This window comes from Pinus tabuliformis, chromosome 7, assembly GCF_031772625.1.
Source record: "Pinus tabuliformis cultivar Carrire ecotype Pingquan chromosome 7, CPIR1, whole genome shotgun sequence".
Lineage (NCBI taxonomy): Eukaryota > Viridiplantae > Streptophyta > Pinopsida > Pinales > Pinaceae > Pinus > Pinus tabuliformis.
Window position 1 is genome coordinate 805,104,477 of NC_142293.1, and position 26,592 is coordinate 805,131,068.

General features: G+C 38.7%; 1 protein-coding gene across 2 annotated transcripts; it reads left to right on the forward strand.

The window, feature by feature from the left end:
- Positions 1 to 932: 932 nt before the first annotated feature.
- On the forward strand, positions 933 to 2,054 carry LOC149250010 (uncharacterized). 2 transcript variants are annotated; one of them, XM_089456369.1, is made up of 2 exons: positions 933 to 1,327; positions 1,490 to 2,054. In XM_089456369.1, exon 2 carries the CDS (start codon positions 1,531 to 1,533, stop codon positions 1,801 to 1,803), a length of 273 nt encoding a protein of 90 aa, XP_089312495.1. In that variant the 5' UTR covers positions 933 to 1,327; positions 1,490 to 1,530; the 3' UTR covers positions 1,804 to 2,054. The 2 variants fall into 2 exon arrangements, with proteins under 2 accessions (XP_089312495.1, XP_089312494.1); XM_089456368.1 differs by having other exon boundaries at positions 953 to 1,235.
- Positions 2,055 to 26,592: the final 24,538 nt, after the last annotated feature.

Here is a 26,592-nt window from a genome sequence, read left to right on the forward strand (position 1 = left end):
TATGCCCATGCCGAGAAAAACCTCCAAAACTGAAAAATATCCAAAAAATGTATGTTGCACTATATGATGTCTGTGTTGATCCATACTATTGTACTTATGATTTTCATCTGCCATTTCCTCTATCTTGCTTTCCTGTAACGGGCCACCTGCGGCCACATCGAATAGTAGTGCTTCGCCTCCACAAATGCTCCATCAAGCGGATTCACCCTATCAATAACAAATAATCGAAAATTGCAAACAAAGGAGATGGATGGATAGCCATGTGCATATGCCCGAAACAGGAGCCAAGGGTCTGGTTACTCGATGTTTGTCTGTATATTGAGTAGAAAGGTTGTGCAGGCCCAAAACGGGAGTCAACGGTCTGGTTACTCAATGTGTGTATGTCAAGTAGAAGGGTTGTGCAGGGGATGATTTGATAACTGCCTAATACTCGCCGAATGAATCTGATTGCCCAAGTTATTTCTATCGTCTAACCCCTAAATCAACGGCACACAAAGACACAGGTGGCATGGGAGTGAGTTGTTGCATAATAAAATTTAAAAAGATCACTGTTTCGTTCAGAAAACAATAGAAATTTAAAATCAAATTGAATTTATTGAAAATCTAAATTACAAGTATCAACCTTTAAGATTTTAAATGTCTACAAAATTCTCAATAATGTTAAATACATTTTTACCATCTAAAAAATGATTTAAACACTTCACACTAAGATTTCTTGAAAAATTTCTTGTAAGTCTCATATCAAAAATTCACCCCAATTTCCTCATTGTGGCTTGATATTGCTCGATAAGTAGTGAGATCCTTTGATCTAGGTTACCAAATTTCGTCAATATCAGATGAGCACGTTGCAATTTCAGATTGGATTGTTTTTTTTTTTCCATTGGATTGTTTTTTTTTTCCATTCTTGCTGCTTTACAATTTTGGTTTTTTTGTTTTTTCAAATTCTCGCTTCTTTACTACTGTCAACCAACAGGCGCATGACGCTTCTCCTTTGTTGGTTCAAGTGCAGTTACCAGAATTTACTCCCTATAAAATACCCCTGCATGTCTCTATCTTTCCATCCGTATTTTCCTGGCTTTGTATGTCTGTTTTTGCTTTCCAATACCTCTGCATGCCTTTGGGCATTTTCTTTCCATACGGCTGCGGTGGCGGTGGCGGTGTAGTCTGATAAAGTTACTCTTGGGCTTTTTTGGGGCATTATTTCGGTCGACTTTGGTTGTGATCCTGGTCTACTGGTAGGGCAACAGTAGGATATTTTTTCTGGTTATATCAATCTATATTTTGCAATTTTATTTGGGTCGACTTTGGTTGTGATGGTGGCCTGCTGGTAGGGCAACAGTATAATAATTTTTCTGGTTATATCAATCAAGATTTTGCAATTTTTCCTGTTTTCAACACTTTTTTTGCTTTCAAGAGTCGTTTCTTTCGTTCTTTTGGCATGTTGCTTGATAAATCTTTGTGTATGACTCCATTTACATGCCCGCTGCAGGTAGATAGGTCCAAGGAACGAGTCTGTGAGAGGGACTCTCAATGTCTTCTTCAAGCCGGAAGTACAATAATAGGGGCGGAGGTGGATCCTCTTCAAAGATTGCTACTGCTTCTGCTGCGCCCAACCAGAAAGGAACAACAACAGGTAGGGCGGTGAAGAAGGAGCCGCCAAAGGAGAAGCCGATGAGCAAGTTTAAGGATTTGCTGATGCACGGCGTAAAACCCTGGGATTCCGATGCCAAAGAATTCTATGGAAGCCTTATAGAGGCTCGCAGGCGGGTAGACGCGCAGCAGGACCAAGATGATTACTATTGACTGGTTAAATTATTGAATATTTTCCTCTGTAAGTAAATGTAACCAAGCGAAAGGAAATAGGATTGGACTGTGTTTACTATTTGCAGGTCAAAACCCAAGATGAAGGGGTTTGCCATTTTGTAAGGATTGGACTGTATTTTCTATTTCCAGTTCAAAGCCGAAGATGAAGGGGTTTGCCATTTTGTAAGCTCGGTTACTGTTTATGTTCATAAATAAATGTGTGTTTGACCCTGTTTTTATGTGACACGATACTTGATAATGCTAATATTATAGGCTGCTGTTAGTGACATGCTGGAAGATTGGAGGAACTTTGGCATTATCCATTTCTTTCTGTAATTCTCTTCCGCTTTAAAGTTTCTGATGGGTTGTGGTTTTTTCTCTTCCGCTGTAATGTTTCTGAGTAATAGGGTAGCGTTGATGACAATTATGGTAAACAGATTCACGGCTCTAAACTCATTTCTGACAATATTTAATGTAACAGGCAATAAACGCATTACTGTTAAGTCATCTTTATTCACATCACTTCAGAAACAGTTAAACATTGAGAATTGTCATAGTCACTTACCATTGGATTTATTTGGCTCTTGGCCCTTTTTCCTCTTCAGGAAAAAGTGTGCAGCATATATGACAAAAACCCACACTGCATAACAAAATTAGAACATGCATGGTTTGAAGAGAAATCATTATCATTAGTGTGAAGCATATTTAACAAAATGAAAACATTCATGCATCATTTACTGATGAAAGAAGTGTCAAGCATGTATAACAAAAACCCACACAGCATAACAAAATTAAAACATGCATCGTTTTATCACTAGTGTGAAGTATATATAACGAAATGAAAACATGCATCATATAATGATATCATTAAATCGTTAGTGTGGAAACATGCATTCATTTCAGAACTGAGAAACTTTAAGATGATTAAATTAGAAAATTTTAAGATTAGTTTTTTTAAGTTTGAGTTAATTTGGTAGAGATTTATTGAAATCACAAGTTTGATAGGGCAATTTTTCGCAATTAAAGTGTCTAGAGTGTTTGAGAGTGCTGAATTTATATATGCAGTCAAAAAACCAGTGTAAACAACACAAATCAAATCTAATGTAGTAAAAAAAACCAGTTTAAACAATACAAATTAAGATTTGGGTACAAATTCTTGTTTGACAGGTCAACTCTTCACAGTTAAAGTGTCCAGAGTTTTTGAGAGTGCTGAATCCATGTATACAGTCAAAAAATCACCATATATGCAGTTAAAAAACCAGTTTAAACAACACAATTTGATAGTGCTGAATCCATGTATACAGTCAAAAACCACTATATATGCAGTTAAAAAAGGAGTTGTCTTTAGTGTGACTTTTTGGAAGCTTTTATGGTGGGTTTTTCAGGTTAAATTTCTCTAAAAGCTGGCAGGAATTTATTGAAATCACAAACTTGATGGATAATCCAGGAATTTATTGAAATCACAAACTTGATGGATAATCCTGTGCAATGGTAAGTGCCGGTTTTCCAAGGTATTGAATCCATATATACAGTGAAAACACTAAAAACAACTCAGTTTGGACAACACAATTCAAATCTAATATAGTAAAATAAAACAGTTTAAAAAATACAAATTAAGATTGGTACACAAATTATTTCATCAAATTTTATCACAAATCTACTTAAAAACTCAAAAAAAAAATAAAAACAAAAAATAAAAAATAATCATCGATTAGAAAATTAGATTGGTGACCGCTTTTGGAAAACTAGATTGGTGACCGCTTTTCTCTTTGCTTTCACCCATAATACGGTCTCATACTTGTTCTTACTCTTTTTTCAAATTGAGAACAGGAAAGCTTACGCTCCATAAAAAAATTTCAAGAACAGGAAAGCTTACGCTCCATAAGAAAATTTCAAGTTGAGAACAGAAAAGCCAACGCTTCATATTTTTTTTTCAAATTGAGAACAGGAAAGCCTATGCTTCAGATGTGTACGTATGACACAATCCATCCATGATGCCGTCCACCAGATTTTATCGGCGGCTCTCTGCGAACGTAAACGTAATTTGTTTGGGCCTTTGTAGTGTACCTCAACAACTTTAAATTACCAGCTTTGTATCATTTTAGTTTTTTGGTATAAATTACCAGCTTTGTATCATATTAGTTATTTGGTATCTGGTTCGTTTTAACCTTTACTTCAAACCATTTTCACTTAGCAAAGTCCGCGTTGACATCAAAAGACTTGACCGTGACTAGGGAAAAAGGACAAGAGTCGACTTGCGGGAAAAAGTAAGGACAAGCATAATTAGGGAAAAAGTGAGGGCAAGACCTGATTTGAGCATGGGTAAAGGGCAAGATTACTCCATAATTAGGGAAAAATGGAAAACGTAAGGACAAGACTTCTTGTATGGCTAATAAAAAAGTAAGGACAAGACTTGACTTGTATGACTAAGAAAAGGTAAGTACAAGATTTGATTATATAATTAGGGAAAAGCAAGAACAAGGTTTCACTTGCATAATTAGGGAAAAAGTGAGGACACAACTTGATTTGAGCATAGGAAGTAAGAACAAGACTACTTGCATAATCAAGAACAAGATTACTTGGTTGACTTATATGACTAAGAAAAAGTAAGGATAAGATTTGCATAATTAGGAAAAAAGTGAGGACAAGACTTGATTAAAAGTAAGGACAAGATTTGACTTGTATAACTAGGGAAAAAGTGAGAACAAGACTTGATTAAAAGTAAGGACAAGATTTGACTTGCATAACTAGGGAAAAAGTAAGGACAAGACTTGCATAACTAGGGAAAAAGTAAGGACAAGACTTGCATAATCATGGAAAAAGTGAGGACAAGATTTGATTTGAGCATGGGAATAAGTAAGAACAAGACTACTTGCATAAAAAGTACAATATAACAATAAACTTCAATAAATAAGTGCACAACACTTACAATATGGGAGGGGAACTCCCAACAACAAATTCCCCTTTTTAATATAACAATAAACTTCAATAAACAAGTGCACAACTCTTACAATATGGTAGGGGAACTCCCAACAACAAATTCCCCTTTTCTTTTATTAGCTTCAAATGTAACTTACAATTGCAAATGTACAAAGGCATGCCTTGGACCAAGCCACTTGTTGTCACATAGTAGCACAACTTCAAAATGTTTAGGAGTCAAGATTGGGTTGAACCCTAAAGGTTCGCTACCTCAACAGTTAGGCAAAACTTCAACAAACAGTCAACTTGGGCAACCTAAGGCTTCACCCACTTACAAGCCAATAGAAGCACTAAAAATTTATGCGCTTGTCTGCCTAACTCACTCAAGGTGAGCTCATTTGACCTCGGTCTCCTTCTCTTCGTTTTTCTCCTTACCTTGTTGCTTTTCTCAATATTTACTTGTGTCTCCTTCTCTTCGTTTTGCTCCTTACCTTGCTTTTCTCAAACTTTACTTGTCTTTTTTAACTTGTGAACTTCGTTCTTTATTGGTTCTTCTTCACTCACACAACTTTGTATTTATATGAGTCTAGCATGACTCTCGTTGGGCACTTGTGCCCATAGCGACACCTATTTTGCCTTTAAGTTGACATGTCACTTGTTTGAACGCCTTGTCAGTTTGCTTCACCTGCATGACACACCCATTGCATTGGCAAGTTGTCCTTTGTGCGAGCATGCCTTGGGCATGTGCCACTGTCTTTGTGCGAGCGTGCCTTGGGCATGTGCCATCACCGTGGCATGCTTGCATTTCTTCCGTTGAACATTATATCTTCTGCTTGGTTACTTAGCATCCACACCTTTGTTTTTGCCCATATTGTTTGGTTGGGTGGGTGTGCTCACCTTTGTGGGATGCCCTCACCCAAATTCAACATATTTTGTGTTCATATTCTTTGATGGGTCACCCTCGCCTTCACGCAGGTGTCCCATCCCACCAACTTTGTCTAAGCCTTCTTTTTTTCACCACTTCAAGTCTGCATGGATTGTCATGGTCGTCTTGGGGCGTGCCTTCATGCACTCAAGCCCAAGGGCCTATCACACAAGACAACCACCAAATCCGACTAATCTGCGACCAAGTTTGAGGTGGACCCAACTGCGAATTCATTCTTTGATTTTTCACCCTTTGCATGCACAAACAATTTTCATCGCAAATGAAAAAAACGTTGTTGCGACTCTTCACATAATTCACAAAAATGGCCAACCAATAAAACCCATCCAACAACAAACACTAGCAAAAATCCCCAAAACCAACCAAGGTTTGCTTCATTGCACCCACTTGGCATTCTACTCCCTCAATTTTCACCAAGGAAGTTATCATTTGTCTACCTTCGAACGAACTCCAACTTGTTCTTTAACTTGGTTGGCTTCATTCCTTGTAAAGAGGAAGAAGGTTGAAATTATTTCTAAAGTTTGAAAATTTTATTGAAGAATGTGTTTGTTATTGTTGATTATTCTCTAAGTCATAAATTAATTCATTTTCCCTTTTCTTCTTTACATTCTTAGATTTAGTATGCTTTAATTTGGACCTTTCTTTATTATAGGTTCTAGGGGAATAGAAAATGATAAGAAAGTTAAACATTGTTTGGAAAGAAGGAAAAAGTATTCATTTTTCTATCCATTTTGATACCAATACTAATGAATTTAATTAGTTGATTCAATCCAAACACTTAAACATGGGCGTGAAGTCAGATTTAGTATGCTTTAATTTGGACCTCGTAAAATATATTCAATGAAATATATGTGAAAATGTAGTTTTCATTAATTTCAAGGCACTTGTTTAGATGAGTTTCTTTATTATAGGTTTTAGGGGAATAGAAAATGATAAGAAAGTTAAACATTGTTTGGAAAGAAGGAAGAAATAGAAGAATTCATTTTTCTATCCATTTTGATACCAATACTAATGAATTTAATTAGTTGATTCAATCCAAACACTTAAACATGTGTGTGAAGCAAGATCTGCCTCAACCATTTGCCCCTCTTAATGCACCTTTGCAACCACAACCAAGCATTGTGGACATCCCTAAGCAACAACCTCAACCCATGCAAGATGGTTGGAAGATAACCCTATTAGACCTCCCTTTGGTATTATTAGTTGGTTAGCAAGCCTAAACCCTATTAGACCTCCCTTTGGTATTATTAGTTGGTTAGCAAGCCTAAAAGATCCACCTCTGCCATATTCCACTAGACCGAATTTACCTCAACTACTTATTTTTCTCACTCATTGCCTAAAGTTGACAAAAATCCTTTATCTCATATTCCCTTACCAAAAGGAGAAAATGGAAAAAGATATTTGAAGAGCTCCCAAGAACCAAATCATCTTAGTTAACTTTAGCTCATTCCAAGTCATAGTCCCAGAAAAATAGGGAATGAGGGAATAAATGGAAATTTCTTTCAAGGATATGCATTCATAACTCTTTTGATATGACACTCAATTTTTATTTTAATGACAGTTTTTGTAGTTTAAACATTTCATGGCTTTAATTTTTTTTTACTGATGATATGATATTTAATTTTAAACACTCAGAATATCATATTTTGATAAAGGGGATACAAGTGTTATCAGGGTAATGATTTTATATTTATTTGGATATCTTTTTGGCATTATATGTTAAAGATATTTTAAATGTGGGTGTCACAAGGAGTTTATTTATGACATCAACCTAAAGAGTTAAAGATGTTTTAAACCTGCTTTTACTTAAAGATGTTTTAAACCTTTTTTACATTTTTATGATCTAAATTTAAACAAATAGTTAAGGAAAACGGATGAACTAAATAACCATTTTATTCAAGTACTAAAGAAAAGAGAAGTCATCATGACGGGGGGTTTGGAGTGAAGGTATGCCCAAGCTTTGAGTATGATTTTTCAAGTTATATTCACTATCCATTATGAGTTTGCTATGGCTTGAACAATCTTGTTGATAGCAAGGATGTATTGAATAGTGGAAAGTAAATATAATGTAACATTGATTTGTGGTGTTCTTGAAGTTCATTTTTCTTATTTTGTTTGCACTTCTTAGAAGTTTTGATTTTATCCAGTATTAATTAGTCTAAATCTTGTAGAAATTTGTTGGTGTTTTCTACATGTATTGAAGTGGTCCAAACTAGATTCATTATTCTTCTTTCTCTTATCCTATGACACTTAGTTGCCTTTGTATGAGTTGTTTTAACATCTTAGGCTTTTAAGGATAGCTTTGGTCCTAACCCTCGTAACAATTTGTAAAGATGGTCAGTCTTATATTCAAATTGGTCTTATAATAAAATCATTAATGATTTATTTCTATGATTAGCTTCCTAAAAAGTTTATTCTAAATTCATATTGTGATTCCATTTTCATTATTTCTTTCGAGCATTATAAAATTTATTAACAGACTTTTCTATTCATAGTTTTGTACAATTACTTTATTATTTTATTCTTTGAGCTATTATAGACATAAAAAATAAAAAATTATATTGCGAAAATAAATTTTATATTTAAAGAATTTGCATGTCTTGAAATCGTGATGTATTTTTAAGGGCTATAAACTTAGGATGATAGTCCTACCTATTTAACATAGCCTAATGAGATTCAAGGTGTTTTATGTGAAGTAATGGAACTTTACCTTCAACAATCTCTCTGAGAATAGCTTTTCCATGGAATTCATGGATTTTTTATTCCTTCCTTGATAGATTTTTATAATTTTTCCCTTTTCTTTCCATCCATATATTTGTATTGATCCTTGTGCCTATGAATCCTAACTTTCCAATTTGGATACTCAGTAGTGGACATATTTTATTTTTCCATGAGTCATGGATGATATTTCTATAGGCTTAAGCAATGAAATAACTTTTGAAGTACCCGTAGGAGCCATGTGAGTAAATAATAATGCTCTTGTTTTCCCTCTTTCTCACACATTTTGAATCACCAAAAATAGATATTCTAATAAAAAAGTATGCCAATTGTAAGATATGTACCTTTAAAAACACTAAGTTGTAGGTTATCTTAATGGTTAACCTTTGTCTTGATATATCTCTAGAATTTGAGCCCTTCTAAATCCAAAATTTTGGCCTTTTGCACTCTGATATGTCTTCTCTACAATTCCATAGGTTTGACCAAAACTTGATGTACCAAGTGAAAGTTATAGTAACCTACCCAAAACTTGCTTATTTTTTGCTTCTTCATAAGAGAAAACTTGTATAGCATGCCATGTGTCCAATTTTTCAAATATGATTCTAAAATTTTTAGCTTAGGTGCCTTAGTATGTCTCCTCAAATCCATGAAAATTTCATAGTTTGAAACTTCTTTGGGAGCAATTTACAGTGAAAATTCCATGATCACTCATTTGAAATGATTTTAAGGACTATTCACAAACCCTAACTTCCACAATGTATATCTCCAAATTTGTAGTGAAATAGTATCTAAATTTGTATCATATGTAACCTAAGATATCTCCTATGTCTCTTAAAAGTTTCATGATATGAATCCCAAAAAAAATTATAGCAAAAGTTCCAAGATCACTCATTTGACATTGATTTTAAGACCATTTACAAACCCTAACATCCATAGGGTACATCTCTGAAAGTATGGTGAACCAAAATTTATAATTTTGAGTAGATGTACTTTGAGATCACTCCTCAAGATTTTCAATATTTCACAATTTGAAGCTTCTCGGCAAAAAGTTATATTGAAAACTCCATGATGACTCATATGAAGCAATAAAACCCTTGGTTTGTGTGATTTGATACCAATTGCTATGAACCTTACACCTTAAAAATGATGATAATTCAATTAATAAAATCCACTTTGAGGGTGGAACCTCCTTTTATAATTAATACAATATAAGACAAGATATGATGATCCTAAGACTAGGTCTCCTTCGTGTGTTAGTGTGTGTGTGCGTTTGTAGGAGACAAGTGTTCAATTTTAATGAAAGCGTACAGTGAAAGGTTTTGGCCTACATAACCATATAATGTCTTTCATTGCCTACATGTGTTGTACTAGACTCATAGTGAATTTTTCTTTGAAAATTGTTTGTATCTTTTAAGGCTAAGTATTAATTTAATTCTACTCCTCTTGATCCCTTATCAAATTTTCATTATCTGCTCTATATCTCTACACTTCTTTTTGCAATATATTCATTGTCTCAACCAACACTACACACTCCATTCTACTTCTATTCCCATTACACTTTGTTTCTACATTGCTTGGGCCAATATTCAACCCTTTGATGTCATCTCTGGCTATAAGAAACTTATGCATCCTCCATCTCTCTAGTCCTCATCTTTGAACCATATATTTTCTTCCTATACCTCTAATTTTATAAAATGTGCATGCAAAAATTATTGTTAGAGTTATTCCTATTGCAAAATATTTCATTCATTATGTTGTAGGTCATTCTTGTAGCACCAAAAATTCATCGCCAGAAAACTTTGTTTTCCTTCACTTATTTTTATCTGCATAATATTCTACACACTCCACTTGAATTTTCTTACTTTCATCATTCCCAAGGAAGAGAGAGAGAGAGAGAGGATCCCTAAATTTGGTGATATGATAGATTGAGGATATCAACAATGACAATGATTGTGGCATGGGAAGGATCCCTAAATTTGGTGATATGATAGATTGAGGATATCAACAATGACAATGATTGTGGCATGGGAAGACTACTAAATATTAAAGCATGTACAACTACGGAAAGTTCCATTATGCAACCCTAGTTAGACAATGATTCCTTAAACACCCTATACTATGGACTTCTTCACTCTCGTGGTCCTATGACCCATCAACCTATGACAAGCTTGACATTATTCTTTATTCATGTATAATCCAAAGGGTGTCTCAACTCATGAGCACCTCCAAATGTATGTACATAATTCTTGGATTAGGTTGTAGATGTATAAAGGTAAGGCTTCAAGTAGAATGGATACTTATTGCAAGTAGTGGGATAAGAATATCTTACTATGTGCTCTCTTTGTTGTTATAATAAGTCAAACAAGTGTCCTATAGTTGTAGATCCCTTATCTTTTAACTATCTTTATTCTTTTAATCTATAGCCTTATTTTTGGTTGGTTCCTAGCCCATTTTCCTAGCAATATTGTGCAATATTCCTAATGGAAAAATTAACAATAATATCAAACATGTGATAAGAACAACAAGTAAAATATGAAATCAAAGTACCCAATTAGAACACCAGCAAATAGAAGCATAACATCTGAGCCATTTTATCAATATGGGGGGCATTTGAGTGCAAGCGTGAGAATAATGGAACTTGGGCTTGCTATGCAAGCTATGCAAACTCCCAGGTGATACAACTCTGATCTGGAGGAAATACTAGCCTAAACTAGTACTGCGCACTACCCAAAATTTGTTGTTGTTACTACTAGAATGGAACTGAAGATTTTGCTTTAAAGAATGCTTGGATCACCCTCAATTTGCATCCATAGACTCCCCTCCAAACCCCTAGAAATACCCATAAAGGGGTTTGGACAAACTCCAAGACAAAATTGAACCCACACAGTGATGCAAATATACCAATTAACCAGCAATACACCATGCTATAAGAATAAGGATTTTAGGCCCGAATATCACCTGCAAAATTTTGGTAAAATTACCTAGAGACTCCTCTCAATAAACCCACAAAACCCCATAAAGGGTTTTGGATGAATCCATTAACCCCCGGTGACCCCCAATAAGTGTGAATTGTCCAATCTTGCCAAAAAATGCCCCACAATATTGGTACTATTGAATTATGCCCAAATCCACCATGGAAAAATTCTCCCAACTATATCCAAATTCTCCACTGAGAAATAGATCTTATTTCTAGCCCTTATCTCTCATGGATCCACTTCTTTAAACCCCTCTGCAGAACTTGGTCGATAACTTATGTGCCCCTGTCAAAAGATAGAAAAAATGACCTAGGTAATAGCCTCTAATCCAACCCAGCAAATCACTAGCTAAACTCTTATCTAACAATAAGAGAATTCCCTGCAAAAACTCGGAGCCTCTAACCCACGCTTGCTCTCACAATGTGCTCCACGAAAATATCTTTGCGCCCAAGTAATGTGCACTGCTGAGTAAAGTCATGTAATGATGTCCAGTGGAAGCTTTCAATTGAGATCCCCAAATTGCTTCACTAGGGAGACACTCGAAGTTCTCCAAAATGAGGGTGGAATTCTCACTCGAAAATTCTTTATGTTGAACAACACAGGTTTTCTTGGCTAAGCAGCTCAAGAGAACTAAAGTTGAATTGTAAAATAACCAAAGATGCCAAAATTGAGGCCCTCAAGCTCTATTTATAATTTGTTGGCCTCTTCTCCCCTTGTGGTCCCCACTCTCTCTCTCCCCCCTAATTCACACTTCCTTCTCCTTTCTCTCTCCTCCAAGACTGTGAGTTCCCTCCTTAGGTCGAATTTATTTTTCTTGTGGCCCCTACATTCCACTAGAGAAACAAATTTCCCTTTCTCCTAAATCCCAATTCCATAAATGTCCCCTCTTTCCAAAATTGTCTCTCATGAAGAAAATCAAAATTGGGGACATGACAATCATCCCTGCCAAATATTTCATGTCCTCAAGAAATGCTTGAACAAACACCCTCTCTAACTGTTGATCATCACTATCAAGGCCAATAATACTGGGGTCCCAAATGTACCATTGAGTCATCCCTGATTTATGCATTGTCCTGTCATGAATTAATCTCTCAATACAAGGATCCCAAGCCATCCTGATCAATGTGAATCACCCCTTGCTCCACTCACTATCCAGCTAGGTATAGGTACCAGAAGCCCTCTACATATTATCAATAAGTAGAGCATCATGATAGTGTAGGACTCTATCCAACTCCTTACGAAGTTTCCCTATTGAGTAGTCCACCTCACGCACACCAAGAGTAAACTTCTGAAGATACAACCCAATCCCTGTGGGGATGAAGTCTCTTCCTCATGAGTTCCTCCTGATATCCTCATTTTGATCAACCTGCCATACTGATGATGTCTCCCATGCCATCAACGAGTCACTAAATCCCAATGGAAGATCTGAGTGATCTCCCCCTGTAGTAGCAAGCTCATCCCTAAAGATCATTGAGTTGTCAAGTATTGTTATCCTCGGGTCCCATGTTAGTCTCAAAAGGGTGCCACCATGTTTTCACTACATCACTCCGACTCTAACATACTTCCCATCATGCACATATTGTGTCCTTCTCCCCTTAAACTGGATGAAGAAATATCAACGAAGGCAAAGCTCATCTTTCCCAGATATCTTTATGATGTTAATATTTACCCATCCATTGCTAATCTCGATCTTGAGCTGCAACTGGAAAAACTTGCCTCGCCATACAATGGAGGCCTCAGCGATCCCCCATGTGTCAACCCGAAAGTGAGCTAGACCACCCTATGTTATGGACCTACACCTCACAAAATGGAGTGGTCTGTCAGCCAAGTGAATCCCTGGACCCCATAACTAGATTTGTTGTAATGTAGTCTTAATGACTATTGGAATCCACCTCTCCACAACTCTTCTCCCTGCATGCAATAAATATATAGACTCCACATGTCATGAATCAATCTAGTTCATTCAAAGTTTTCATGTGCCTGTCATACCACACTATGAGATCTGCTATCATGTCTCCTAGAAGCACTCCCCAATACTGCTTGGAGACTAAACATTCACTTGTAAGAAAGGTCAACCACATGTTGTATATGCTCCTATGACACCTCTTAGTGCCTCTCCCAAAATGTGTCATGCATCCCCTTAAGTGTGAACTCAAGGGTGGAACATATACTACCTTTGCAATAAACCATGCACTCCCAAAATCGGTACCTGTCAGCTCATGCCCAGACCCAAGGCCAGTACTAAGAAGTCTCTCCCTTGGTGCAATGAGTCCCATCCAAACATCTCAAGTGAGCTCCCCACACCCTGTTGCTTGTGCCTAGAGTGTCAAAGGACAATATCCAAATCATATGTGCCTACAAGTGATGTAAAATAGGGATAGGCATGTGAATCCCCACAAATATCATCAAATGTCGCTCATCTGCATCCTCATCAATCCTAGGTGAACTACACCCAAAGGTGTGCTCAGTGTCCCCATCCATAAGTCTCCTTAGAGGAAACACTCCAAGACCCCACTATGCAGCACCATATGCCCCTACATACCACCAAGTATTCATGTACTCCTCGGCATGCCACTGTACGTTGTAAACTATCCATGTACACCACTGAATACCCCCTGCTATTGTTGTACCATCATGTATTGTCTCATGTCCTTCATATGTCACTGTACCTGACACTCCCCGTGTGTACTCAATGTGAGTCAATCCTACTTGATGGCACAAACCAACATGATATGACACACCACCATGCATATCCATGCTCCGATGTAGGTCATTACTCCTCACTGCATATCCCTATACACCACTAGATTCTATGGTCTAAAATTAGGTTTGTATGCGTTAGGTCACATCCCTATACATAACACTGGACTTTGTGACATAACTTTGTGTAGTAATGGGTACCATTGTCTATTGTCATACCACCCAGTAACATATGGTATCTCGCATGTGCCAAAGTATCCACCACTCTTCTAGTGAACCCACCATGGCATGCATCATATCTCTTCACCTATCTTGGTAGACCTGAGAAACCTAACTCCACATCTGCTAGAAGCGATATTGTTTTTGTGTCAATACTTGGTGGCTCGTGTGCCTAATACGTCCATGGGAGAGCATCATCTTCATACAATGCCCATTATGGTTGTCTACCCATGCCACCTCCCCCGAAAATCTCTCACCAGAGAATGTTGATAATATTGTGACCCCATGTACAACCAACATGCCAAAACAACCCATGGAGTATGCTTACAAACCGCCTGGCCAATAGTGTTGACTAGAACTCCCTTAAGGAACGTATGTGCTCAGTCACTGGGTCAACTATCTCATCGATGCCATAGCCATCTTGCATGTATGATATCGAATAAGAAGCCCCACTTAGATCCCAATACTAACCTGGGCCTCCAGTACCCTTAGTGTCTGAGAACTCCCACTCATCTTCACTCTAGACTATGACCATCTTTGTGACTCCAACCCACTCCACTAGGTACCCCTCAGAATCTCTCATCATTCAACCCCAAGGGAAATATCAAATGTACGTGTATCCGCACGTGCAACAACCCCAACATGCAAACGTTACACCATGTGCAACTCAAGTTGCCTCATCTCACTGTCTTGGTCAACACATGAAATTTGACTAGGTACCTCTGTGTCTCTCTCTCAAATGGGAAGAGATAACCTAATAATTCTTCCAGCCCCATCTATGTATGCATGAAAAGGGTTTCTCTGATGCTCCAATGTGTACTCCTCTAGATTTACCATTAGGGAATCCAACCATTCCCCAATGAGAGCCAACTTGGCCACTGACTTAGCACAAACTGCTCACATTCCCTCCAACTCCTTGCTTTGTTCCAGAATGGCCTCTCGCATTATCGTGGCCTTGTTTTTCAATTATAGAAGGTTGACCTGGAACTGATGAAATTGTAGTGGGTGGCAATCATCTAATACCATTGTATCTCCTGACACCTCATCAATGGTGGATACCTCAGTGTCTCCTGGCACCTCATTAATGGTGGATATGTCTCCTATCACCTCACCAATTTGGTGTGCGTTGTTATCACCTAAAAACTCGGGCACAGCCCTGGGCACCTCATCAATGGATACCTCAATAATGGATGGCACCTCCTCAACGGTGTACACATCTGTGTCTATTGGCACCTCATCAATGGATGGCCCTACGGTTGTATTCTTTAATCTCTTCCCCAAGGTGTCATTCGGAGCTATCAAAGGAATCTCCAAAAAGGGTGACTCTTGCATCACACTGGGTATATCTACGTGCTCCTCACAAACCTATGTTCCTTTAACCTCATGATCAACTTCCTCCCTAGGCTCCTGATCTCTAAAGTCAGGTCTCCACCAGCAAAATTGCCTCGTGATCTCACCCTCTAACTGTCGATATCCTTCCTACTCCTTTTGAGGAGATCTGGTGCCTTGATTTTGTCGACTTTCCCCACATGTTGTAGATGGTTGTACCCCCATGAACTCCACACCTCTAGTGTCTCTTCCGTAAGGATGAGGATGGATTTGGTCTAACACCTTCATCAACTAGTCCAACTTATCATCGTTCTAGCGGACTCCACCCCATAATTCCAGCATACTGAATCTTCTTTGAGCCATGGGTTTTTCCATGGTTTCACCCGTCACTATGCATACATTCCCAAATATTCCATGATCTTGTTGGTTACCCCACACCTGGCCAAGATCATGCTATTATACCACTATAATATTCCCAATGGAAAAATTAACAGTAATATGCAAACATGTGCTAAGAATAGCAGGAAAATTTTGAAATCAAAGTACCCAATCTAGAACACCAATAAATATAAGCATCAAATTTGAAACATTTTATTAATATGGGGAAAATATGAGTACAAATGTGAGAAAAATGAAACATGGGCTTGCTATGCATATGCAAACCCCTAGACGATACAACTCTAATTCGGAGGAAATACTGGCCCAAACAGGTACTACACACAACCCAGAAAATTATTGTTGATGTTGCTAGAATGGGACTAAATATTCTTCTATTAAGAATGTTTGGATCACCCTGAAATTGCCACCACGAACTCCCCTCCAAACCCCCAGAAATACCCAGAAAGGGGTTTGTACCAATTCCAAGACAAAACTGAACCCACAAAGTTATGCAAATTTACCAGCTAACCAACGATACGCCCTCCATAAGAATGAGGATTGCAGACCCAAATATCATCTGGAAAATTATTTAAAACTAGTCAGAGACTCCTTTCAATAAACTCAAAAAAATTGGAAAGGGTTTGGGTCGAATCCACTAACCCCTGGTGACCCCCAACAAGTGTGAATTGCCCAATATAGCCAAAAAAATGCCCATAGTATTGATAATACTTAATTATGCCCAAATCCACCACGAAAAAAATTCTCCCAGCCCTGGATAGATTCTCCAATAAGAAATACCTCATATTTCCAACCCTTATCTCTCCTAACTCCACTTCTTTAAACCCCTGCATAGCACTTGGTCGATAGCTTCTACACCCTTATTAAAAGATAGAAAATTTGACCCAGGCAATGCCTCCAATCTAGCCCGGCAAATCACTGTCCAAACTCTCGTCTAGTAATAAAAGAATTCCTTGCAAAAACCCGAAGCCTTTAACCCACGCTTGCTCCCACAATGTGCTCCACAAAATTACCTTTGCGCCTAATAAATGCACATTTTTTAGTAAAGTCCTACAATGACGTCCATTGGAAGCTCTAAATTGAGCTCCACAAATTGCCTCACTAGGGAGACGCTCAAAGTTCTCTGAAATGAGGGTGGAATTCCTGCTTGAAAATTCCTTGTGCTAAACAGCATGGGTTGTCTTGGCTAAGCAGCTCAAGAGAACTAGAGTTGAATTGTAAAATGATCAAAGATGCCAAAAGTGAGGCCATGAAGCTCTGTTTCTAATTTGTTAGCTTCTTCTCCCCCCCTCTCTCTCCTAATTAACACGCCCTTCTTCTTTCTCTCTCCTCCAAGAGTGTGAGTTCCCTTCTTGGATCAGAATTCTCTTTCTTGTGGCCCCCACATTCCACTAGAGCTACAATTTTCCCTTTTTCTCCTAAATCCCAATGCCATAAATGTCCCCTCTTTCAAAAATTGTCTCTCATGCGAAAAATCAAAATTGGGGACATGACAGATTGTAAGCTCTCATATTAGGTTTGTTCTCTACCTTAGCCTGTCTAATACCTGATTTGCTTCTCCTCTCACTTCAATGGAAGGTTGAGTCCCCATTCTCATATAGGAAAATCCTTGAACTTCACAATCCCCACTTCACAATGTATAGAGAAGGAAATTTGCAAGTCAATGGGATTCCCCAACAAACGCAGTACTCCCATAACCTTTGATGTATATGGTTCTAGTGAGGATGATTCAAAGGAAGGGTATTTGAGAGAGACATCCCATCTTTATTTAAATCCTACAATAGGCAAAAGATCTCTTCCTTGAATCACTCTAACTATGATGCAACCTTCTCTAGGGTTGCCAAGGTGGATGAGGAAGCCTAGTTAATTGCAAATGGAGGACCCCTACCTCTTTGAGTTTCCCAAGGAAGACCCTATGAATACTCTAGGTAAATACATTCTTTTCAAAAGTACTCTTGACATGATGTGGTATATAAGATTGTTTGTTGTTTCTAGCTTCGATGCATTTAATAGGTCAAGGAGCCAGTTATTGATATGTTATCTGATTTACAAGGAACCCTCACTCCACTCTCCAAAGAGTTGTTGAAACAAAACAAGGATCTCTCACAAGTTAAATCTCTCTTGATTAAAATATTGTAGGAGGACGAAGGTACAAGCACTACAACGAAAGCTGATGTTGGAGGCTAGCAACGTAGTTTTCTTACTACTTTCCCATGACACCTAGCATTTTCATTGTCTTTGTTAGGTTGATACTTCAAATTATTTTTGTTTCTAGTCTATTTACTTTTCACATTATATGTTTTTGGTTATGTATTTATCTCCTTAATTTTTCTAAGTTTCTAACTAAGTTACAAGTTTTGCATCCCTATAGTCATGCATGTTGATGATTTTGTGAACACTATAAATAAATAACAATTTGTAATGTAAATAATAATAATAATACGAAAACAATGTGTGCACAAAAGGGTGATGTTAGGCCTCGCTTTCTCCCCCCTTCTCCTTAAAAAATTAAATAAAAAGAAATCTTGTAGTGTCCCTTCCTTTCCTTCCCCACCACCCATACCCAATGCTTCAAGAGATGGGTTGGAGGGTGAAGCATCACTCTCCCACCATATTATCTCTTGAATCACCTACCATCACCCTCCATCCATCTCATTGTTTGAAGCACTTAGCATCACTCTTCTTGTATCCCACCTATTAAATCCATGGGCAAGGAGGAGGAGAGGAAATGGAATGGGTGGGAAGAGGGGATGCACGGTGGAGAAGAGAGGGGATGAAGGTAATAAGAAATGTGGGTTCAAGGAAGGTAGAGGGGAGACTAGCACAATGACTAGCATCCCCCTCCCTCTCACTTGCCTAAATTCCTTCTATTTTAAAAAAGCTAATATGTTTTATACTATTTTTTTTTTCTTATGCATTTTGCTTGAAATTGTTTTTAATTTTAGTTCTTCATATGTGTGTGTGTGAGTCAATTTGGTTTAGCTTCGGTGGTTAGGAGAAATGTGTTTATCCTCCCCACCCGTCTTAAATTCCTACATGTGACATGTTAAGCTCATAATGAGTATTTCTCGTAATAGTTACAAGCCCTGTTGTTTGAAAAGTCCCTCGAGGGCCAAAACACGTATATTCGTCATATGGATATAAAGATATTTTTCATAGAATATGTGTGTGGGGGGGGGGACCTTTTGAGTACTTCCCCATGTTTTGTGGATGGTAAATAGGATGAACCATCAACCATAATTATAGATCATAACCCCTAGGGGACTAAAAGAGTCAAACCCATGACCTCCCCATCTTTGCGAGGGAGGAGAGTGGTCTCATGTTTTTTGTCATTGTCACTTAATTCAAAACTTCAAGGCATGAGATTGATCAACAATAGTTCTTGAAGCCATTATAACAATATACTTAATGTGAGCTCAACATTCCACTTATGGGAATAGAGCCTGGGTGGGGCCAATAACACTCCACCCCACAACCACTCAAGCTAAGCAAAATTGACACATTTAAAAACATATAAATATTATTATTAAACAAATAATTTACATTCTATGTTTTCATCTAAGGAAAATAACATCAAGGAAGTCATCTATGAATGTCTCTAGATCAAAACCTGCAATAATAGCTCCTAAAGTTGTAATTAGTGTGTTCAAGATGTCAAGCCAACAAAATACAAATGCTTATGTCCAAGCTCCATTAGTTGAGACACAACAAATTATGAAGAATGCTAGAGATTTCAAATCCCCTACAGGGGAAAACCAAATTTTACTTATTTATTTTTCTCTAATTGGCTATTTAGGTATAACATTAGCATGTTGAGTTAAAAAATGAAGAAATCACATATTTATTGAAAATGTACACAACAATGTGATTTTATTAAGCAAAATATAATGTCATTAAAACTCTTCCAAATGAAAAGGAACAAGTGGGTTTAAACATAAAGGATTTTAATGCAACAAGTGTGGAAAAAGTGTCAAAGGAGCCTAAACCACAATTTAAAGGTTCTTTGAGAAATATCACTTTGGACTACTTGCAAATATATGGACCCATTAGAGGTGTGAAATGATGTCCAAGAAAAAATTCAAGCTCTTGAAACTTAAGATATGCCTACTAAAAATGATGAATTTGACATATTAGATATTATTATTTAGTTTTAAAAACTCCTTGAAGAAATGTTCAATTTCACATATAATTGATGACTTATATTTACGATATTTTGGGTATAACATAGTTACCTAGTTGACAAGAACCGTTTAGAGTTATTGACTTTTTAGAGGTCACAACTACCGATTGTTTTCAACCCCATTTCAAAAAGTGGTGCTACTAGTAGCATCATTTTTTTAGAATAATATTACATCATTTTAGAACCATGGATCCTAATGATGTTAAAAATAACTTTATTTGCTTGTTGTGCACCCATGGCTTCTTGCTGAGGGACTCTTTCCCCCCTTCCTCCCCCTCATGTTCCCCCTTTTTCTCCTCTCCCCTCCCGGGCTTGGAGTTTTCGTTGCCTTTGGTCAGACAGCCCTAATGGTTGCACAAGCCAAGGATGTCTCTCTAGATGAAGAAATCATGGCCTTCAACTTCCTATTTGTTGTTGCACCTAAGTTCCAGAAGAAAGGCCCTTCTCGCTTTGTGAAAAATGAGGAGGAGATTCCAAAGATTGAGATTAGGGTCCCTCAAGCTCACTCTCGTGCCCTGTAGCTCACTGAATGTGACCTTATTAGCCATTTCATGGACCTCTAGCCCTCTGTGCACTTGGCTTGGTCTTGGTTAGAGAAGAACTAGAAGATGCTCATCAAGGGAGAGGTCATCTCTTCTTTTTGTGGTAAGGGCTTCTACACTTTCTACTTTGAGAACAAGTAGGATCATGACTTGGTCTTCAGGAGTGGTCCTTATTTCATCGAAGCCCAAGGTCTCTATCTAGATAGGTGGAGTGATGTTCTATCTTCCGTCCCTGTCTGGGTGAAGCTCCCATATCTCCCCCTTCATTGTTGGAACAATGTGACCTTCTGTCTGATCAGGAATTCTTTGAGGAAGCATATCGAATGTGTAGAGCCTAAGGATGGTCTCTTTGCTTGTGCAAGTATTTATGTGGAAGTCGATCTAGAAAAATGGCTCCCTGTCGTGGTTAATCTTTGTATGGATAATTGGGTGCATGTTCAAGAAGTGGACAATGACCAACTTCCCTTCAAATGCAAACTTTGCTATGAATATGGGCATTTTGTCAAAATTTTCCCAAAGCACAAAGACAAAACGGAGTATCAGCAAGGAGAAGTGAATGAGCAATGGCAGCAAGTTAAAATGAAAAAGGGAAACTCAAAAAAACACAATGTACCATCTGCAAATGCTAAGGCTTCGCCCCATAATGCGGGCCTGAGCCAAAGCATGTCTCTCCCTCCCCTGGGGGCCTCCAGTCTGGAGGGAGGATTTGGTGAGGATGACAATAATTTTGCGACCCTAACATCTACCCAGGATGATGGTGGTCCTTCTCTTTCCCCAAGAGTTATTGGCCTCAGCAGTCCCAAGGCTGCTAATCTCTCTTCGGCCCCGACAAAGTAGAAAGAAATCCAGCCAAGCCAAGCAACATCCAGCAACTTAGAAGATACCATGGAGGAAGAGGAAGATGAAGAATAGTTCTTATCTTCTGAGGAACTAATGGGATGAGTAATACCAACAAGCTCAACCGACGAGAAATCATAAGGTGCAAGGGTTAGAGATAGGGATAGAAAGGTTAGAAGATCGGGACGAAAATCAAATAAAGAGATAAAGCTGGAAAAAATAGAAAAATATAAAGAGATGGGGTTTCAGCACACCATCCCTTGACAGTTAGCAGACTTGGGGGCCAAAGGAGGAAAAAACGGAAACATAGTAGGCCCAGCAAAAAGGATGTCCTCTTCAAAGAGTAAATAATGAATATCATCTCCTAGAATTGTAAAGGTTTGGGTTATGGAAAAATAATAATGGAATCAAAATCACTTATCCAAAAGGAAAGACTAGTAGTCACCCTCCTCCAAGAGACGAAGTTAGGTGAAGCATAAATCTCCTCCATCCACTCCAAAATTTGGGGGAAAAGTAGTATGGTAGCGGAAATCTCGAGAGGTCCTTCGGGAGGCCTTTGCATGATGTGGAATCCCACACAAATGCATCTGGTAAGATCTATAAAAACAACCCACTGGATTGCAACTACCTTTAAAATTTTAGAGTTGCAAAAGAATTGTACTATAGTCAATGTGTATATGGTTGTTCATATTCAAGAGAAACAAGATTGTTGGAATCCCTTGATAGAGTTGAAAAACTATGACTATGGACGCAATTGTATCTTGGAGGTGACTTCAATACCTCTATGGGCCAAAATGAGAAACGAGGAGGATCCATAGTCTGGCATGCCTCATGGGAAAACATGTAGGATTTAATGCTTAATATCAATCTTTTCGATGTCAAACCTTCCAAATTCCTCTATACATATAATAATAAGCACTCTATTCCGGGCCATATAGCTGATAGGCTTGATCTTTTCCTTTCTTCTGATAGTCTCCTTACTTTGAATCTGTGTCTGAAATCTTTTATCCTCCCTTAGTGCGGCTCGGACCATCACCCTATTTGCCTCCTCCTCTCTCCCTCCCATAATCTTGAGCCTATCCCTTTTTAGTTCTCCCCCCTCTAGATGGACTCCATGGGGTTCTCTGAGATGGTCTCTCTTTCTTGGTCGGTTTGGGTAGAGGGCAGCCCAATCTCTATCTAGGAATCCAAAATCAAACGGCTAAAAGGTGATATTAGAATTTGGATCAAGGAGAATAAAACTGAAAGGAAATATGCAATAAAGGATACGAAACAAAATCTAGCATCCATTTAGCGGTAAATTGAGGTTGTCCTAGTCACTCAGATTGAATTTCAAAAAGAAGCAGAAACATTCAAGGCCTTGCACACCCTTCTCAGATGAGAAGAAGAATATTGGAAGCTAAAATCTAGAAACACTTGGCTTTCTGCTAGGGATAGGAACACAAAGTTTTTCCATAAACAGGAAAAGTTCAGGGAAAGAAAAAAATATATATCCCAAATCTAGCATGGGGGTGGACAATCACCGATTTTGAGGACATTAAGAAAGTTGTTGTGGAACATTTCCAGAATCTTTATCAAGAAGACTTTCAAATTGATCAAGAAAGTGAGGATTTCCTCTTGGAGAAAGTCCCCACCCTGGTTTCTACAGAAATGAATAATGCCTTGACCACCCCTCCGACAGCTGAAGAGATTAGATTGGTCATGTTCTCCTTTATGCCTGACAAAGCCCCTGGTCTGAATGGTTTCTCAGCTAGCTTCTATCAGCACTTCTGGGATTTGATAAGTAAAGACTTGTGTCATATGATTGGATATTCATTCAAGAGATTCATAATGGGGGGTGGAATCAACACTTCCTTCTTAGCCTTAATCCCAAAGGAGTCTAACCCCTCCTCATTTTCTAGATTCCACCCTATTTCTCTATGCAATGTCTCCTACAAGGTCATTTTGAAGCTAATCTCCTCTAGGATCAAAAAGTTCCTGCCTCATTTGATCTTGGTCAACCAAGGGGGATTTGTGTCAGGTAGGAAAATTTTTGAAAACATAATTCTACTTCAGGAAGCTATAGACTCAAGTTGAAAAAGAGGGGATCAAGGCATGGTAATAAAACTGGATATGGTGAATGTCTTTGATCGGTTCAAGCATAGCTTCCTATTGAAGGTTCCGAAGAAAATGGGGTTCAATGCAAGATTTACAAAGTGGATTTCCCTTTGCATCTCTTCTCCTTTGATTGCTCTGTTGGTTAGTGGCTGAGTGGCGGGTTTTTTCAAATCTTATAGGACCCTGAGAAAAGGCTGCCCCCTATCCCCATTTATCTACATATTAATGGTGGATTCGATGAGTAGAAGATTGGGGCACATCCAATCAGTTTCTGAATTAGAGTATCCTAAATAAGGATCAAATGAGCTGGGATATTATCTTTTCAATGACCAAATTCCTCCAAAGTCCTCAATTTGGAGCAAAATATGGAAGACAAATGCAATTCCCAAAGTAAACTTCTTTTGTTGGTTGCTCTCCCATATAATAATTCTCACTACTGAGAATCTCTAGAAAATGGGTTTTATTGGCCCCTCCCATTGCCCCCTTTGTGAGAACTCGGAGGAAAGAATCCCCCATCTTTTCCCTTGGTGTCCATTTTCCAGATCAGTTTGGTTTGTGGCCCTTGGCCCACTTTTCCTCAAAACTAGTTGGTAATTCGATCTCCTCCTCTTTTTTTCCTCTTGGCCTAATTTTTACGCGAGCTCCCTTCTAGACAAAAGCTCATTTAAATACCTATTGATTTCCCTCCCTAATTATGTTTGTTGGCACATCTATTTATCTCGAAACAAGGCAATATTTTGTTCTTCTTGCCCCCCTACCAGGTCCACCGCCCTCAAAGCTCTTTCGTCTTGTTTTGAATTTCATCGGCCTACAGTTGATCCTTCACTCGACTCTGAAAATCGGCTTGGCTTTCTCCTTGGGCTAGGCCCTCTCCCTCCCCATCTCCATTGAAAATTTCTCTCCTTCGCCCTTCCTGGATCCTCTGTCTATCCCACGATGAACTTGATGAATGGAAGAAAAACTCTAATTCATGGATTCTCCAATTTGATGGTGCCTCAAAAATAAATACTAGGGTGGCAGGAAGGGGAGGGATTCTCATTAATCCTGAAGGAATAATTGTTTATCGTTATGCCTGGGGCTTGGGAAGGAAGAGCAACAACCAAGCGAAAGATTATGGTTTATATCTTGGCCTCATTTTATCACATCTAAAGCGAATTAAGTAAATGAAAATTTTGGGCGAATCATTCTTGGCATAAAACACATGAGCTCCAACTCTCCAACCCAGAATAACAAGCTCAATCAGATCCTCAAAAGAGCCCTTCGCATGCTCCCTCCCTTTGATAAACTGCATTTTTTTCGCATGCTAAGAGGCCTTAATAAGGAAGCAGATACACAAGCCAATATGGCATGCCAAATGAAATAATTTCATAACATGTTCAGCGAAATTGAAGGTTATTTACCCATCCCTTAAGTCTTCGAATGAATGTTTCAAATTCGATGTTAAAATTCCACTCCTCCTCCAAGAATATTTTCCTAAAGTCTCAAAGCAAGATAACAAGGGAATTTATAATTTCAATAGTCTCACCCTCCCTCCCCTTTTTCTCTTCCCCCACCTCCATAACATCCTCCACCTCACCCCCCCTGGCCTCCCTCTCCCAGCCTTCCCCACCGCCCCCCCCCCCCTCCATGTCATCCTACCACCCCCCTGCCTCCTGACCTCCTCGCCTCAATCTCATCCTTCCACCCTACCTCCACGTCATCCTACCACCCGCCTCCCTCCTGACCTCCTCGCCTCCATCTCATCCTGTTGGGTGTGGAGCCTGATTATCTTCTATATTCAAAGGTTTTCAGCTGGATGTTTACCCCAGGAAGACTGTACACCCCTCCATGCAGGGTGGTATGGGGGGGACTTGTCCCCCCCATGGGGGTTCGGGGGCCAACGGTCCCCCAGCGGGGATTCGAGGGCAGTGCCCCCGAAGCTAAAAAAATAGATGTAAAATTGCCTTGTAAAAGTCTAGTAATTTCTAGTCAATCTGGGCCGTTCATTAGGCGGATGATCTGACGGTATAAGTTATGTTTAATTTAGGGTTTTACGATTGTCGTTACACCAAAACCCGCAGGTGTTAGTAAACAAACACATCGCTATATTTAAGCACATGCCATGAAACACACAGGAAGCGTTGACCTTCTACACCACCATTGATGGGGAGCCAACAATCTCCCCCCCAACGCGAGCCCAGTGTGTTTCAAACTCGAGACCTCTAGCTCTGATACCGCTTGTTGGAGACACGATTTCCGTTACACCAAAACCCACAGGTGTTAGTAAACAGACACATCGCTAGAGTTAACAGATCCACGAAACACACTGAGCGTTGGATCAACACTGCCATTAACAGGGAGCGCAACAATCTCCCCCCTCAAGGCGAGCCAAGTTTTTTTTGAACTCGAGACCTTTGGCTCTGATACCACTTGTTGTAGACATGATTTCCGTTACACCAAAACCCGCAGGTGTTAGTAAACAAACACATCGCTATATTTAAGCACATGCCACGAAACACACGGGAAGCGTTGACCTTCTACACCACCATTAAAGGGGAGCCAACACATCCTTCCACCCCGCCTCTGCAGTGTGTTCCCCCTCTCCCTTCCCATATGGTATCATTTGATATATATCCTCCCTCATCCCTCGACATGATGTTTTAATCCTGGGCATGCAAGTCCACTTGGCGTGGTGGCTATATTAAGTGTGGGAATGCCTAGTTTGGATCAGATGGTTCACTTGCTTGAAGGTTTGAATGCATGAGTTGAAGGTTGTTTCAGCTAACAGGGTAATCATGGAAGCTCAGTGGGATCCCGGAGGTAAGCATGATTCCTCCCAATGCCACATGAATCTCATGGCTAGATCCCTCTATAAATTGTTGGATAATTGTTTGAAACTTTGCATTTTGAATGTGTCTGACTCAGTCCAGTGGGTCATGGGAGATAAGTTTCTTT